The sequence below is a fragment of the Scardinius erythrophthalmus genome, assembly GCF_964197995.2.
Source record: "Scardinius erythrophthalmus genome assembly, chromosome: 25".
Lineage (NCBI taxonomy): Eukaryota > Metazoa > Chordata > Actinopteri > Cypriniformes > Leuciscidae > Scardinius > Scardinius erythrophthalmus.
This window is the reverse complement of record NC_138245.1, coordinates 31,866,224-31,883,723: the sequence shown is the minus strand read 5'-3', so window position 1 is coordinate 31,883,723 and position 17,500 is coordinate 31,866,224. Positions and strand designations below refer to the sequence as shown.

Below are 17,500 nucleotides of genomic sequence, written 5' to 3'. Positions count from 1 at the left end.
GAAGTCGCGGCGCCGCTGACCACTCGCGCGGTTTGTGAAATTGCGTCTTGGAGAAAGTTTTAAAATGATTGATTTGATTTTATAATCTGTGTGGATTCATTTAGGATACTCATACAATCTACAGGCTAAAGTGAGTCAATGTTTGCGGGGGAATTTCCCGCATTATAAGTGGTAGACCTGCGGGAATTATTAAAATACTCATTGAAGTATTATCTGTTATATTATTTATTTTAATAGTTCAAAAAGTACAATAAATGTTCAAATTTCGATTTTTTTAAGAATTGTTGAAAGGTGTTTTTGGTAACACTTTACAAATTAGCATTAGTTAACTACCTAAGTTAACATTAACTAATAATGAACAATACTTCTACAGCATTTATTAATCTTAGTTAATATTCATTTCACCATTTACTAATATGTTATTAAAATGAAAGGTTGTATTTGTTAACATTAATTAATGCACTGTGAACTAACATGAACACACAATGAACAGCTGTATTTTTATTAACTAACATTAAAAAAGATTAATAAATACTGTAACAAATGTATTTCTCATTGTTAGTTCATGTTAGTTAATACATTAACTAATGTTAACTAATTAACATTATTGTGAAGTGTTACCGTGTCTTTTTAATAAATGCAACACGTTCCCAAAGTCATGTGAAATAATCGTGTTACATAATCGTGATTTCAATACTGAACAAAATAATTGTGATTATGATTTTTTCCATAATCGAGCAGCCCTAGTGTGTGTGTCAGTGTCAGTGAGTGAGTGAATGAGTGATTGAGTGAGTGAGTGACTCACCCATCTGAGCCATTTTATTCCCCCGTTTGATGGTCTGAAATGAGAAGACGGACGATCCAGCAGCGACGACTGCGTTCTCATTCTCATCTGAACAACCAATCAGACGAACACATCATCATCATCATCATCATCATCATCAGCATCATCGACAGTGTTTCACATCTGCTTCATGACGGGTTTATTCTGTGAATGAGCAACTGACGGTGCTTGAGTTGTTAGTGATGAGTGTGAGTGTTCACCTTGTGATCCGGCGTACAGAACCTCCACATAGTTCTGCTCATTAAACACCTCTTCTTCATCCTCCTCTTCATCAGCAGGTCTTCTGGATTTCTGGGGGGTTTTCAGGGTCACAAGTTTCTGAACAGATCCATCCGCTGCTTTTACATCTGCAGAGACATAATCATATTCATAATGCAGACGCTGACAAAATATATACATGTGTGTCTGAGTGAGTGTGAGGGTCTGTCTGTGTGTGTGTGTGTGTGTGTGTGTGTGTGTGTGTGTGTGTGTGTGTGAGTGTGTGTGATGAACATACCATGGTATTACAATCTGATATACCACAGTACTATTTCTGTAAATATGGTATTAAAAATATTGTTTGTGGTAAATTATAGTTTTAAAAGTAAAAGCAGAAAGCTGATGGAGTGTATACAGAGTTTAGGTAAAACAAACAAAACTCGATCTCATGAAGTTATTTATGTAAAATGTAAGAGAAACACTTTTACCTTGCTGTTTCTCTACAATATGATCCAAAACATCTTCATCAGCCACGAACCGAACCTCTAACGGCTGTTTCTGGGTCATCCTGCCGCTCAGACACGAAACCCCGAACTCAAACTGTAATATCTGTCACACATAGATGATTATTAACATTTGTTTTGATAATAACGCTTCATCTTGCACAAATAGACCTGTTGAAAATCTGTGGTACTGCTGTCGATTCGGCGCCACAGGAACCCACGTGTGACAGGAGGAGGGTCACGTGAGCAGCTCCGGCCAATTAGAATGAGGCTTCATTGTAAACTACACCTCAAACTCGCATTAAAATCTTAGTTAGGGTGTTTCTTTTTTTTTTCTAATTGGAAACAACGGAAAGTTTAACTTCTTCCTTAATTGGAATCTGGGATTATAATGGCCAACGGTTTATCTCCTAAAATTAATTCTAAAAAAACAATATCGAGTCAACGGAGATTAATGTGATTGGTTCATTTAAACAACGCTGAGAAAAGCAACAGCGATCACGTGATAGTCCCTGTGCGCTGATCATTCTTATGGTTGTTTTTATTTTTTAAAAAGCAGTTGATAATAATCAATCACTCATAATGAAATCCAAATTAATCGTAATCCAAGTGCTTTAAAGCATAAATAGCGTAAAACTGACAAATAAAAATGTGTTTTGCGTCGAATCTCTAGTATCAGCTCTCAGTCTGACAGTATTTCCATGACCTCTTCTGCTTCAATTCCTTATAAAGATCCACTGTATTATACGATATTCATTCACTCTGATACAGAAATGTCATTTGACATTCAAATGTCATTGTCCTGACCGGTTTCAATCCAGCCGAGGCGATTTTAAATGTCACTGGACTGAAGTGAAAGATTAAATTCACCCTTTCACATATGAATCAGGTTATTATGAAGAAACTGTTATTGCAAAACTGCGAATATGAAATATAAAAGCCAGGGCATACAGGTTCTGTAATCAAAACCAAATTCAACGCAATACACAAAAGCAACAGTCCAATATTGTATAAAACCACACTAGGCCTAATAAAGTAAACTCATGCCATCGTGATTTTTAAAAGTCAGATTTGATTAGTAAACAACACTGGGGACCGACTGCATGAGAGCATTCGTTCATTTCAAGAACAAAACAGCTTTCATGTGGGCTTTGAACTGACAGCTGAATCATGGGTAAAGTCTCGTGTAAACAGCAGCTCAGTGCTGCATTTGATCCAGTTTCACAGCAGATGCTCACTTTGCCTGGAGCTTCTTTGTCAAATTATCTGTGCCGCTCTACAAACACAAATCTGTGACACTGATGACAAATAGAGCCGTAATAAAACCTGAAAACTAGACTAAAGTTCGTTTTAAACTTTGATGTTGGCCTGACAAAGCCGTATGGAAGTTTGAAAGTTGCATAAGCTTTAAATGTAGTGGTGGAAAGAGAAAGACTTTGCTAGCATGTTTTACCAGGTTGCTAGCATGAATAAGCCTGTTGGTAGCATGTTTTAATATGTTGCTAACATCAATTAGGCTACCATGTTGCTAGTATGTTTTCACACAATGTTAGCATTAATTATGTTTTAACACATTGCTAGCCTGCATTAGCATGTTGGTAGCATGCTTTAATATTTTGCTAACATTATCACGTTGCTAGCATGTTTTCACACATTGTTAACATGAATAAGCATGTTTTAACATGTTGCTAACATACATTACCATGCTTTGCTAACATGTTTTGACACATTGCTAGCATGAATTAACATTCTTGCATATTGCTAACATGAATGAACACATTGCTTGCATGTTTCATCACATTTCTAACACGATTAAACACTTTGTTAGCAGGAATTATGTTGTTAACATGTTTTAGCATGTTGTTAACAATTTAACATGTTGCTAGCATGTTTTACCAGGTTGCTAGCATGAATTAGCCTGTTAGTAGCATGTTTTCACACAGTTAACATGAATAACCATGTTCTAACATGTTTTAGCACATTGTTAGCATTAATTATGTTTTAACACGTTGCTAGCCTGCATTAGCATGTTGGTAGCATGCTTTAATATTTTGCTAACATTATCATGTTGCTATCATGTTTTCACACATTGTTAACATGAATAAGCATGTTTTAACATGTTGCTAACATGTTTTTTGACGTGTTGCTAGCAAGAATTAACATGTTGTTAGCATGTTAACACATTGCTAACATGAATGAACACATTGCTTGCATGTTTCATCACATTTCTAACACGATTAAACACTTTGTTAGCAGGAATTATGTTGCTAACATGTTTTAGCATGTTGTTAACAATTTAACACGTTGCTAGCATGAATTAGCATGTTGCTAAAACGAATTAGAATGTTGCTAACATTAACATGTTGCGAACATGAATTAGCATGTTGCTAACATGAATTAGCATGTTGCTAAAACAAATTAGAATGTTACTAACATTAACATGTTGCAAACATGAATTAGCATGTCCTAAGCTAGTTGCTAGTCTTTGCCAGTGATAAATTTGAAGTGGATGAAGCTTAAATATAAGAGTTACTGTTCTAAAGTTTTGATCCTCTAAATATTTCAATGAGACGCATCGATTTAAACTGCACTTTTATCACACAGAAACACATCCTTAAAGTGAAAATTCATATTTTATTGGTTCCATACATTAATTTAATCAAGGGCAGAAATTAAGAAAACGAGGTTATTATATCAAACAGGGGCATCTACAAGGTTCAAGGGTTTGTTTCAATTGCAAGTGCAGACCTTTAATTCACTTAAACTGATTCCGCTGGTCAGAAAGAGAGAGAAATCAAAAATAGTACAAAAATTGAGTTCAAAGGCTTCAGCATTATTGGGTGTGTGAGGAAAACAAAACAACCAGCAACATGTTAATGGAGTCCAGTCCAACAGTCCGTGTGTGTGTGTGTGTGTGTGTGTGTGCGTGTGTGTGAGAGAGAACGAAACACAGAAAACATGTTTAAAGCGTCCGGATCTGAAACAAACACAGATTGTGCCCTTGATTTCACTGAATCAGTTTCACACAAATCAAAGAAGGGGAAAGACGAGGTTCATGTGTGTTTCTCTTTTACACATTAGATCAGAATGGCTTTATGTAACTCTAAGGAGGAATACATCTCATACAGTTATACAGAACTCTGCTACTACCTTAAATATACAAGCACAAGTACACAAAACTCAACCGAAAGCCCACGCTAAACCACTCTCTTCAAAAAAATAACACAAACCAATAGAATCTGAGGGCTGAAATCTTTAAGGACCTCGACGGTTCTGTTACTCCTTGGTTTGCAGCTTTCAACATCGGCGAAAAGAACAAGAAAAGAAAAAGAAAAAAGGCAAATAAAAACATTCTAGGGAAATAGAGGCTGGTATAAAACACGGATAAAATCTCCAAAACGTGTCTGAGTTGAAACGCTCTTCACGTGAACTCTGTTCCTCCACCAATCAGAGAGCAGAACACGGCCAGCTCACGCTTCACTCCCAAGTCAACACAATAGTAGAAATAAGAAATGCATTTTGCTGAAAGAAAACGTCTAAACAATGAGGATTTCTTTTTTTTTTTTTTGCAATTAAACATTTTCTCCTGCAAAAACTAATGCAAAGCAACAGAAAAGGATTCAATTAAATTGAAAACTAGTTATGATAACACTTTACTTAATGCATTATAATATTTTCAGAATCCTGGTTGTGTTTTAATGCACTATAATTTCTGACGGTGTAGCGATGAATCAATGAGCATTAGAGCTGGTTACAATTACCATTATAAGTTGCAATACAAGTCATAATTAATGCATTAAAAATACTTTCATTATGCACTATATATCAAAGCTTTACACAAAAAAAAAAAACTAAAATTGTTATAATGCATTATAATATTTTCAGAATCCTGGTTCTGAAGGTGTGACGATAAATATATATATATAATAAGTTGCAATACAAGTCATAATGCATTAAAACACTTTCATTATGCTCTATTTATGAATGCTTTAAATAAAAAAAATTTTTAATTGTTATAATGCATTATAATATTTCAGAATCCTGGTTGTGTTTTAATGCATTACACTTTCTGAAGGTGTAGTGATGAATAGATAAGCATTATAACTTACAAGTTGCAATACAAGCATAATGAATGCATTAAAATACGTTTATAATGCACTATATATGAAAGCTTTAAGTAAAAACAAAACAAAAATTGTTGTAATGCATTATAATATTTTCAGAATCCTGGTTCTGAAGGTGTGACAATAAATATATATAATAATAAGTTGCAATACAAGGCATGATGAATGCATTAAAACACTTTCATAACGCACTATATATGAATGCTTTAAGTAAAGTGTTGCTGTATCTATTACGATTTATGCCGATTTAAAATGAGTTTCTCTCACTGCAATCCAGTGTTATAATCCAAAATCATGGCAGGGAACTACCTTTTAAACATGATAAATATTAAAAATATGCATATTTTCGACATGCAAAATGCAGTGGTTTTGGGGTGAAACAGGAGCTGGATGTTTGGGTGGTCTTGTTGGCGGTTTACGTGGTCAGATCTCTCCGCTGCGTCTTAACTTAATCATGTGGACTATCTACAGGCTCCTCAGAGGAGTTCGTCCCCGTAAAACACCAACAAAACCACGAGCGCTCGGGATGAAACGGTCCTGTGTGTTTCTGATGTCATCTCTGATCCTTCCGGTTCATTTCCTCTGCTGACAGGAAGAGTCGTTCTGCAGGTAGATGAATGAGTCGATCTTTGACCACGCCTCTTTCTTCCCATTGGACGCCGGGTTGGCCCCGCCCCCTCGCGGGTCTCACTGAGACGCCTGTGAGGTGGGGTTGTCGTTCTTGCCCTCCTGGCTGGACGGAGGCTTGTTGTTCCAGGGGCTGTTAGCGCCCAGCGCGGGCGAGTTGTTAAAGCTGTCCTCGTCGTCGATGCCGTTAGCGGCGTCAAACTGCGTGTTCTCGAGCCGCGTGATCAAACGCTCGTCCTCGTCCCCGAACTCGCCGCCCATCAGCGTCGGCTCGCCAACAACCATCACATCCTGAGCAGAGCAACAGAGGAGTTAGCACTTGGGGGGGAACTAAAGGATGACCGTTTTTGGCACACACACACACACACAAAAAATACTATATTATATATATATATATATATATATAGTGTATATACGGCAATGTATATATAAATCACATTTATGAACTTATAAACATATTTATAAATATATATGTTTTGGGCAGAAAACTGCTGTGATGCAGTAAAGCTTGTTGCATGTGTTGATGATGTCAGAAGACAGTGCCTCCTGTGCTGTGATTGGTCACTCACCGGCACCTGACTGGACAGTGGGAAGCTGTTTGCTGGGCTCTTCTTCTTGCTGTTGCTGTTGTTGTTTGTTCCTCCGCCTGCGCTCATGGTGCTGCCGCCCGACATCTTGCGCTTCCGTCGCTTACTGGGCGCCTGTCTGGCAGGTTCAGCTGAGAGACGGGACACAGACACACACGGTGAGGCTGGAATACACTACACCACTTTAAACAGCAGGCTTCATACACTTCTTGACTTTTGTAAATGGTTAGAGAGAAAAGCTGGGCATCATACACCACACCACACCACACCACACCAAAACACCGGCGGGGCGGGACACACAGAAACAGAGAACAGACTGAACGGTTCCTCACCTGGTGGAGCCACCATCCTCTGCCACTTCTGGAACAGACACGTCTTCAGACAGTCTCGGGGACTCAGACTGTACGTCTTGTGCCTGGACATCAGCTCCTGCATTGGCTCCAGGATTACACACAACTGACACACACACACACACACACAAGTGAAGTTACTCTTCTGCTGAATGAAAGAAGGATACATACTTCATCCACGAAAATGAAGCTTTTAAAATTTAACATACATTTAAAACAGTATTTTTGCATTGTAGTGTGGACGAAAACGATGACAAGTTTAGTCATGTGACGCATATTTTTACCCATAGTCTGTTTATACTGGTATGAGTCTGCTGTGTGCTGTTCAGTGTCACAGTGAGTGTGTTTACATGCGCGTTCTTGACCCATTTATGCTTAAGCAGATAACACACAAACACGTTAACCTGTTTTTCTTTATTAATGTCATAAATGGGTAAAGCATCTAGATGCAAACACATTAACCTACGCTTGTTGCTTGATTTAAAATCACAACCGACATAAATTGAATACTGGGAGTCAGATAAATGAATAAGGTTTTAACGTCACCACCAGGAAATAACCTGATTTATTAAAGTCCCCCTGTGGTGTAAATCCAGCGTTTAATGTTGTTTATGTGTCTATGTCGGGGTTTTTAATCTGCTTTAAGACAAACCATGTGTAAGTTCATAAGTCGACAGCATTGCTGAGTATTTCCTCCTTAAAACTGCAGTGAACCAAAGACAGTCTCAAACACACGCTTTGAAATCGCTGGTGTTTCTGACGTCACAAACTACCTTGTAACCAATCAGATCAACGTGTGATCGTCAACCAGTGGATCTCTGAGCTGAGGGAGTGAGTGGAGGCGGGGCTCATTTGCATATTCATAGAACCGCGCATACTAAATGAGGCAGGGGTGTCGAGTTACATTCAAGATATTTTAAGACATGAAGACATTTTTTTAAAGGAAAAATCTCATTTTGGTGATCAAAGACGAGTTTTAAGAGATACAGTTATTGACTACAGGAAGACTTTAATAAAGTCTTGTAAACACAGTTTACTTGCATTGTCGGGTTACTGGCTTGCATGTAAACTGGGACAACAGGTTTTTCAGCATATTGTTCAAATGTTGACTACTGTAAATGCTGTTTTGAAATGTATCCAGATTACTGTATAGGAAGCCAGTGTAGTGTTCGTACTCTGAGGTAGTTGAGGGTGGAGTTTGACAGGCCGCATCTGGTGATGTTTTTGGACAGCTGATCCAACATCTGCGGGTCTTGTGCCTGAGACGGAAACAAAAGCACACGATCATCAGGTTTGAAACATCAGATACACAATAAACACGTAATTCTAGAGCGAGATCCAGGAGGAGGAACTGACATGCATGGCCAAGATGCTGCGGGGAATGAGCTCTCTGTGCTGCCGGATGCTGAAATGCCACGTCTTTATTCTCATCATGTCATCAAACATGAACTCCAGGTAGAGACGGCCCTCCACACACACCTGAGAAGACCGGCAGAGTGCTTTATAAATAAACTGAACATTGTACACACACACACACACATATATACATACCAAAACCGTTGCATTAAACAACACACACACCTGCGTGAACATGGGTTTGCCGTTCTGCGTGACCATAGTACACTGATCACAGTCCAGAGACACGAAGTTGTTGTGGAAAGACTCTTTCGGGTGTTTCAGGACGTAGTAGAGCTCGTTGGCGCCGCCCTCAAACACACTCCTGAAGTAACGAGGAATCAGCGTCCGACCAATCGCTGAAGAGAGAGGATAATGCACCCGTCAGAAAAACAATTCAATTCAATTCTCAAGTGTCAGGAAAATCTTTAACTGAATGATGAGCAGCGCAACATTAATGTGCACTTATTAAAAATGTTCTATGAATAACTAAAACATCATTTACAGCAGGTAATGTTTGTCTCGAGCAACTCGATCGCAGGTTATCAGCAGTAAACACAGATGCAAACGTATTAATTCATATCTTATTGTCTGATATGCGATACTCACTGTATCGTTTAGGACCGTCCTCCAGACAAAACGTGATGGTGAGCATAGCGTCATCCTCAAAGAATTCGGTAGTGAACGCGTCCCACCACAGATTATCACACTCCTGAGAGAGAGGAAGAGAAGTCGTTCACTCAGCTGATGTTATATGTCACGTATATATAAAGCATCTTAAATGTTTAAAATGTTGTTGATAGTGAAGCATGAAACACACAGCACATCAAACTCACCTCCGTCCAGTTCTGAAGCCGTTTGTTGAGTTCAAATATCCTGTAGTCGGTCTGATTCCCATAAGGTGTGTGTCTCCTGAGACAGAGAGTGTGTGTTAACACTCACTGACACTTCATGCACTTTATATGCTTTAACACAATCATCGTAGTGCTTTTAATAATGAATATCCAAATACAGCATCTGTATGTTTTAATCCAAGTGTATTAATCCTGTAATTAATTCTACTGTATTATATTTGATACACACTAAGGCCTGTAAATGATCGAAATCATCTGATAAACCTGTCGCACTCGATCTCCTCCAGTGCTTCTGTGTCTGATCGAGAGTTTAGACTCTTTTATCCAGTAAAAGTCTTTCAGTATAACTGTACAAACGTCCTTCAGCTCGAGCTTCACGAGTCTTTCTGCTGTCAGATCTACACTGACTTTATCAAGGAAACGCAAGAATAACTCTGATATTGTTAGTAATATTTCAGCTGGACTGAAGCAGGCTTACTTGATTATAATCATCATTTATTATAAAAATCACGAGTATCAAATATGATCATCAGGCTTTTGAGGAAGGGTTATTTGTTCATGTCTCAATCATCATTGTATTGCATTATGTTTTAAAACTACAGATCATAAAACTAAGCATTTAAATATCATCTCACTAAGACATATTATTGGAAGATATTGATATTTATATGCATTTTATGTAAGTATCTGCTTTAAAGATCTCGATTTACATTAAAAGCATCAGAATTTCATCACTTTCAGTGCATATTAATATCAGCATCTGCAGAAAACAGCATATTTTTGCTCAGTTTGAGTCTCTGAATAAAATTAAGGCATTTCTTCCTCCATATTCTCACTATATCAGACTATATGAGTCTGATGCATCAAATATGATACAAAACAAAACAAAAAACACATGCAAATGTTTTTAAATATATTTTGGCTAAAGGTTAAATTAACCGTTTAATAACTGATTTTTCGGACTATGATTTCATATGTCAGACTCCCATGTGTAAAGGCCTCACCCGATGCCCGGCTCCAGGTATGTGGGGGGGTACATGGGCGTCGGGCTGCAGAAACAAGACAGAAAACAAGACGACCATGAGAGATAATGTCAAACCTCATAACACACGTTATAAATTGCCATAAAACAGACTGTAACACACAATCAGACACTGAAGTGCAGTTTGTAGGCGTAGTAGGGCTGGGTATTGACACAAATTTCACAGTTCGATTCGATTTCGATTCACAAGCTTGCAATTCGATTCGATTCAATATTGATTATTGTGGATATCAGGTTTAATACATGCCAAATTTTCTCAAGGAAAACAAATCTCTTAACTAATGCTGTAAACTATGGGAGTCAGTGGTAGCCTATAGGCTTCATTAGCCTACTATAATATTGAAGGTAAAAATTAACTGATTTGTATACAAACACTTAAATTACACTTTTATTTATTTTTATAATAATAAAGTTATATGAAATATAAACATTTAAATGGTGGCTGTCATAAAAACCTGACAGATTTATTCAAACATGCATTAAAAATTGAAGAACATTAAAAACTATAATGAATATGTAATATGGTGCATATATTTAGCAAAATGCTCCTCTCTCCATTTTTCTAGCTGACAAGTTTATGTTTAACTTGTTAAACTTGTTCATAAACAAGTTTATGGTCACTGGATATGGTTTTTCTGAGGTAAATGTGACGTTACATGACATTTGTTTACAAGCTGGTTTACTGACGTCTTTCCACGGCTGAAACACTGACTGAGCGACTCCATGTCACATGATGCGGACTTCGATAAGTTGTACTCTATCTTTTAACACACTTTCAGAAGTTCATTCATGTTTATTTCGCGCTGTAACTGGTATTAAGGCGGAAGAGAAGATCATGTGCTTCTCTAGAGCTGAGCCAGAGCGATCTCACGCCACAGCGACAAAACGGTATTTATGTTTTTGAATTTCGTAACAAAATGGACGTAATTTGAAATCTGAGACTTTGTTTCATATCAATAATAACAAAGCACAAAGATTATGCCGATTTATTGGATGGGATGCATGCTACAATGTTCCATTCATTCATCAACTGAAAACAGGATGACTAATCGACTCTTGGGATTTAAGCATCGATATCGGTTCGTAAAAATGAGAATCGATTAAAATTGAGAAATCTATATTTTTTTACCGTCATTACAGACAGGAGGAAAAATGAATCTGTGCTTCATTTGTTTTTTAGATGTCATTTCACAGTATCATTTTGGGCAGAGATTTCAGTTTTTGATTTTTACATTCTTTATGACATTACAGAAGAAATGGTCTTATTTTTGCTTTCTAAACACTGGTTCTGGTTCTTTTAGATAACGCAGTCAATATCATGTGCATGCTTGGAAAGGGTCATATCCACAAATCTACATTTACAGCTTCGAACACAAAATTAATTGTCTTTTGCTCTGAATTAAAAATCCCTATGTAAATCTAAAAGAAACTAAAGCAATTAACACATCCCAGATATTAAATAGGATTATAAAGGTCACCTGTGAACAGAGATACCATGTTTAAATGAGATCTTTCTATCCGCCTACTTGAGTCAAAATGAAATTAATGCAAATGTATTTCTTTGCCTTTCTTTTTACTTCCTTGCTTATTTAATAATTGTATGTATTATCTGATTAAATGTCAACACTCTATGTCCCTCGTACAAAGTCAATTGTTCTACTTCATTGTTAATTTCGAATGTCAGTAGGATTAATGTTAATGGAATGAATGTTAAATGTTGTTACTTGCAAAATGTTAATAAAAAAAAATAAAAAAACACAGACAGGAAGACAGTCGTTTTCTGCATGTTATCAGCATGCCACAGTAGATCTGACAGCCCTGGCACACTGGAAACCACACCCCCTTCCTTGAATACGGTCTAATCCTGGACCCTGAGTGACAGGTCGTGTCCACCACAGAGAGGGGTGAGCACTTCATGTTCGCTGATGCAGATCTTCTGTCCACAGGAACTCGCAGCTCAGCATCCAAACACACACTGAACCGCACAATTATTCTTTTAGGGTCGTTTTTCCTGGAGCTCAAACAGTAGAGCGCTGGTGCCTGCAACGGCAAGGTCATGGGTTCAATTCCCAGGGAAAGCAAGAACTGATAAGAATGTAAAAAATGTGTACCTTGAAATGCAATGGATAAAAGGGTCTGCCAAATGCATAAATGTACATTTTTAGAGCTCAAAAATATACTTATAATATCCCTTGACTGACAGGGTTTCTAAAATAGAATGTAATGCCTTTCTGACCTTTTTAATGAAATTAGCATCCGTGTGTCCATTCAGAAAAGCATGACACAATCTGAGAATCTTTACTTGATTAAACACACATTCAATGATGACTAGCAAAACAGCAAGTTTAAAATAGTCAAGACATTTTATTTTTATCTGCATATAGTTGGAGTGAACAAGTAGCATTAGCAATATTACACTGAATTCGATGGCAGATAGAGTGTACTCTGTAAGTGATGAGTGGAACAACTGTATACCGTATCTCTTAAATGTCCGTCGAGTTTGAACTTGCCGCGCTAGCAACTGCTCTCTCTGCGGAAGCTTTGCCTAATAAAATATTTTGACTCAGTGCAATATTTCCTGTCTACTTATTTACTTATGTTGCAAGTATCCATTTACATTACATTAATGCATTTGGCAGACGCTTTAATCCAAAGTGACTTACATTGCATTTCAAGGTAGACATTTACATTCTTATCAGTTCTTGCTTTCCCTGGGAATCGAACCCATGACCGTGGCGTTGCAAGCTCCAGTGCTCTTCTGCTTGAGCTCCAGGAAAGTATCCGTGTAATAAGCGGGATAATGTCCATCCAGCCGGTTATTATCTCAGAATAAACCCCTTCAGGTGTGTGTGTCTGTGTGTGTGTATGTGTGTGTTCTCTCAGAATAAATCCCTTCAGGTGTGTGTGTGTGTGTGTGTTCTCTCAGAATAAACCCCTTCAGGTGTGTGTGTGTGTGTGTGTGTGTGTGTGTGTGTGTGTGTGTTATCTCAGAATAAACCCCTTCAGGCTGATGGAAGACCTGATCCTGATCACCCTGTCGGGTTTATTCTGAGATAACAACCGGCTGGATGAACATGATCCTTTATTTACATCCCTTTTCCTTTTACTCTGAGCTTGTAGCAATGCACTCTGATGATGCAGGTGATACTGCCTTTACTTTGGACCTCTTTTTGACTCAACAAGTGTCCCAAATGACTGCCCAGTGAGGGAATATTACAGTGACTGATACAGGGATTAGTCTCAGCTCACCCCACGTCTCGGTCCAGCATGGTGCCGGGGTGGAAGGGGGGGAAAGCACTTCCGTTGGGGGGCTCCTTTGGAGAGTACAGCTTGAACGACTTGGAGGAACAGCCTGAGAGAGAGAGAGAGAGAGAGAGAGAGAGAGAGAGAGAGAGAGAGAGAGAGAGAGAGAGAGAGAGAGAGAGAGAGAGAGAGAGAGAGAGAGAGAGAGAGAGAAATGATTCGACACATTAGTCAAACATCAGGAGAGTTTAATGACATCACATTCATCATCGTGTTTGAATGATTTCTGAAGGATCATGTGACACTGAAGACTGGAGTAATGATGCTGAACATTCAGCTTTGATCACAGGAATAAATTACACTTTACTATATATTCACATAGAAAACAGATGATTTACATTATAATAATATTTCACTGTTTTACTGTATTTTACACTGTACACTGCCCTGGTGAGCAGAAGAGACTTGTTTCAAAAACATTTAAAAAACCTAATTATTCCAAACTTTTGACTGGTAGTGCTGATTGGTCAGTGATCCAGTGGCGCTAAAATTTGACTTTTGAGAAAAGAGTGAATGTAGAGAGAGAGAGAGAGAGAGAGAGAGAGAGAGAGAGAGAGAGAGAGAGAGAGAGAGAGAGAGAGAGAGAGAGAGAGAGAGAGAGAGAGAGAGAGAGAGAGAGAGAGAGAGAGAGAGAGAGAGAGAGAGAGAGAGAGAGAGAGAGAGAGAGAGAGAGAGAGAGAGAGAGAGAGAGAGAGAGAGAGAGAGAGAGAGAGAGAGAGAGAGAGAGAGAGAGAGAGAGAGTGAGTGAGTGAGTGTGTGTGTACATGTTTTTCTATCCCAGTGGGGACTTAAACCTGAATGCACACACACTCACTCATGTCACTGTGGACCTAAACTGAGGAAAAAAGCCTATAAATCATACAGAATACTTTTTTTAAAGTGTAAAAATGCACTTTAATGTTTTGTGTGATGGGTAGGGCTAGTGTGTGTGTGATGGTTAGGGGTAGGGTTAGTGTGTGTGATGGGTAAGGCTAGTGTGTGTGTGTGATGGGTAGGTTTAGTGTGTGAGTGAGTGAGTGAGTGAGTGAGTGATGGGTAGGTTTAGGGGTAGGGTTAGTGTGTGTGTGTGTGTGTGTGTGATGGGTAGGTTTAGTGTGTGAGTGAGTGAGTGAGTGAGTGAGTGAGTGTGTGATGGGTAGGTTTAGTGTGTGAGTGAGTGAGTGAGTGAGTGAGTGATGGGTAGGTTTAGGGGTAGGGTTAGTGTGTGTGATGGGTAAGGCTAGTGTGTGTGTGTGATGGGTAGGTTTAGTGTGTGAGTGAGTGAGTGAGTGAGTGAGTGATGGGTAGGTTTAGGGGTAGGGTTAGTGTGTGTGTGTGTGTGTGTGTGTGTGTGTGTGATGGGTAGGTTTAGTGTGTGAGTGAGTGAGTGAGTGAGTGAGTGAGTGAGTGATGGGTAGGTTTAGGGGTAGGGTTAGTGTGTGTGTGTGTGTGTGTGTGTGTGTGTGTGTGAGTGAGTGAGTGAGTGTGTGATGGGTAGGTTTAGGGGTTAAGGTTAGTGTAAGGAGAGAGAATATACAGTTTGTACAGTATAAAAACCATTACATCCATGGAGAGTCCCCATCAAGATAGAAAACCAAACAGATGTATGTGTGTGTGTGTGTGTGTGTGTGTGTGTTAGTACAGTGACGGTCTCACACTCGAGCAGTAAAGACCCTCCATAAACCCAGCGCAGGGGTCGGAGGTCAGCCACACCCCTAACACTCTCCATCCCGCCAATTAAACACATCTATGACACGATGCATTCAGCCACAATGAGGTCACGACCCCTGTTGTCGCGGAAACAGCTCCGCCTCATAATGACGGCTCGACGCGTCTCGCAAATAAATCAGAGAGCTGTCAACGTCACGGCGCATCGTAAAATGGAGGGTCGCACGAACAGGAAGACACGCTCTAATTGATTTCTACAAACAACACAAGAATGAAGATGAAAAAGAACATTTGCTCATTTCAGAGTAACAATAAAAAACACGACATACAACTACATGTGTGTGTGTGTGTATATATATATAAAATACACATATACATATATATACAAATATATATGTACACACACACACACACACACACACACACTAAATAAATAATTTATACCATCGTTATATATCGCCAAGCCCTAAAATTTGCTTTGTTAAAACATTAAAGCATTATAAACATGACAATTAGACTATCTGTAAAGCTGCTTTGAAATGTGTGTTGTGAAAAGCACTAAAATAATTATGATTTGACTAAAAAAAGGCAGCTTTTCCTCCAGATACCCATGTCATTAAACAACAACCATAAATTATGACCACAAAACATTGGCTATTTCTGGACGTTAAATCAAACTTCAACATTATTAGGTTACCTAGCAGTTGCTTTTACCCAAAGTGACTTACAAATGGCACTGAAACATGGCCAGAGAATGAAGCCTGGGCTTGATGAGAAACATGAAGCATGCTGGAGCAAACCTGACTAAAAGAAACCAACGAACACCGTAAACTCCTGAAGTGTGAAGCCTCGAGCTCGATGTGAACCGCCATTAAACGTCTGCGATTGGACAGTTTCTCCTCATGCATCTGCGATCTGAAAGGCAGCGTCACTTCTAGGGGTGTCACAATGTATCGCAATACAAAAATGCAACGATGTATCATGGCTAGTTCACCAAAAATTCAAGTCTTCAGAGTTTAAGTGTCAGTACTACTTTAAACTACTGTATATAATGTTGAATATACTGTATAATAATGCAGTGGGGGAATATTTGTGTGTCCTGATAATGCCAAATGTCTGATGCTACCAGTAAGTGGCTTACATTATTTTTAATAAATCTATTCCGTGAAAGAGTTCAAGCATATTCATCTAAAATAATTCTTCAGAATCATGAATATTATTATTCTGGCGTCTCTATTGTCCTGTGCTTTGGGTTTCAGCAGCAAGTCCAAGACTATTCATTTACACACACAAGGTAATACCAAATTTAGCATTTTAATCAACAGTACATTTTTTGTTAACCTTTTACCATGTGTCTTGGAGTATCAATAATATAATATTAAAGATACCTAATGATTTCATCTAATCCTGGTTCTCTTCATGGATAAACAAACACACTTCTGACTAGGGTTGCAAAATTCTGGGAATTTTCAAAGATGGAAACTTTCCATGGGAATTAATGGGAATTTAAGGGAAGTAACAGGAATTTATGGGAATAAACTGGGAATTTTCAAAGTTGAAGGTTGGCTCTTTATAGGGAAGTTAAATATAGTTGAGGAAAGTATATTTTAGCATAATCTTGACTAAAACAAACAGATGCCATTCAAATACACTTGAATATCCATGCCATTCCTCAATCACATGCGATACACAATAATGTATCTATCCGTCTCTTATGTGTACAGTTACTTTCAAGCGGTTGCCGTGGTAATGAATATTTCCAAAATTCCCCAGCTTAACTTCCCATGGAAATTTACCGGAAACTTTCCGCCCCTTTGCAACCCTACTTCTGACCCAACAACAGGACTGACCTGGAGAAAAGCATCCATCTAAAACACTTCTTTGCTCATATATGTGTGTGTTTCCTAGAGAGAGACAACTGAACGATTCAGAGCAAAACACTGGACAGCACAAACTTCACTCTCACGCTTAGAAAGTCTCCTGAAATCAGAGCGCATCCTTCATTAAACATTCATAACACAGTCTT

General features: G+C 38.5%; 2 protein-coding genes across 5 annotated transcripts in view; both read right to left on the bottom strand.

Annotated features, from left to right (window-relative positions):
• orc2 (origin recognition complex, subunit 2) overlaps positions 1-1,779 on the bottom strand; it is a 13,577-nt gene extending 11,798 nt beyond the window's left edge. For both annotated transcript variants that reach the window (XM_081357302.1, XM_081357303.1), the window contains exons 1-3: positions 1,531-1,779; positions 1,045-1,191; positions 806-892 (exon numbers count right to left, since the gene is read on the bottom strand). In XM_081357302.1, the coding sequence (XP_081213428.1) occupies positions 806-892; positions 1,045-1,191; positions 1,531-1,609 (313 nt within the window). In that variant the 5' untranslated portion in view covers positions 1,610-1,779. The remainder of the gene's footprint in view (positions 1-805; positions 893-1,044; positions 1,192-1,530) is intronic.
• A 2,380-nt stretch (positions 1,780-4,159) lies between these two features.
• Positions 4,160-17,500, bottom strand: part of ldb1b (LIM-domain binding 1b) — a 26,431-nt gene continuing 13,090 nt past the window's right edge. For all 3 annotated transcript variants that reach the window (XM_081357315.1, XM_081357316.1, XM_081357317.1), the window contains exons 2-11: positions 13,774-13,876; positions 10,487-10,531; positions 9,465-9,540; positions 9,238-9,340; positions 8,815-8,987; positions 8,590-8,712; positions 8,409-8,492; positions 7,216-7,339; positions 6,866-7,014; positions 4,160-6,587 (exon numbers count right to left, since the gene is read on the bottom strand). In XM_081357315.1, the coding sequence (XP_081213441.1) occupies positions 6,357-6,587; positions 6,866-7,014; positions 7,216-7,339; positions 8,409-8,492; positions 8,590-8,712; positions 8,815-8,987; positions 9,238-9,340; positions 9,465-9,540; positions 10,487-10,531; positions 13,774-13,876 (1,211 nt within the window). In that variant the 3' untranslated portion in view covers positions 4,160-6,356. The remainder of the gene's footprint in view (positions 6,588-6,865; positions 7,015-7,215; positions 7,340-8,408; positions 8,493-8,589; positions 8,713-8,814; positions 8,988-9,237; positions 9,341-9,464; positions 9,541-10,486; positions 10,532-13,773; positions 13,877-17,500) is intronic.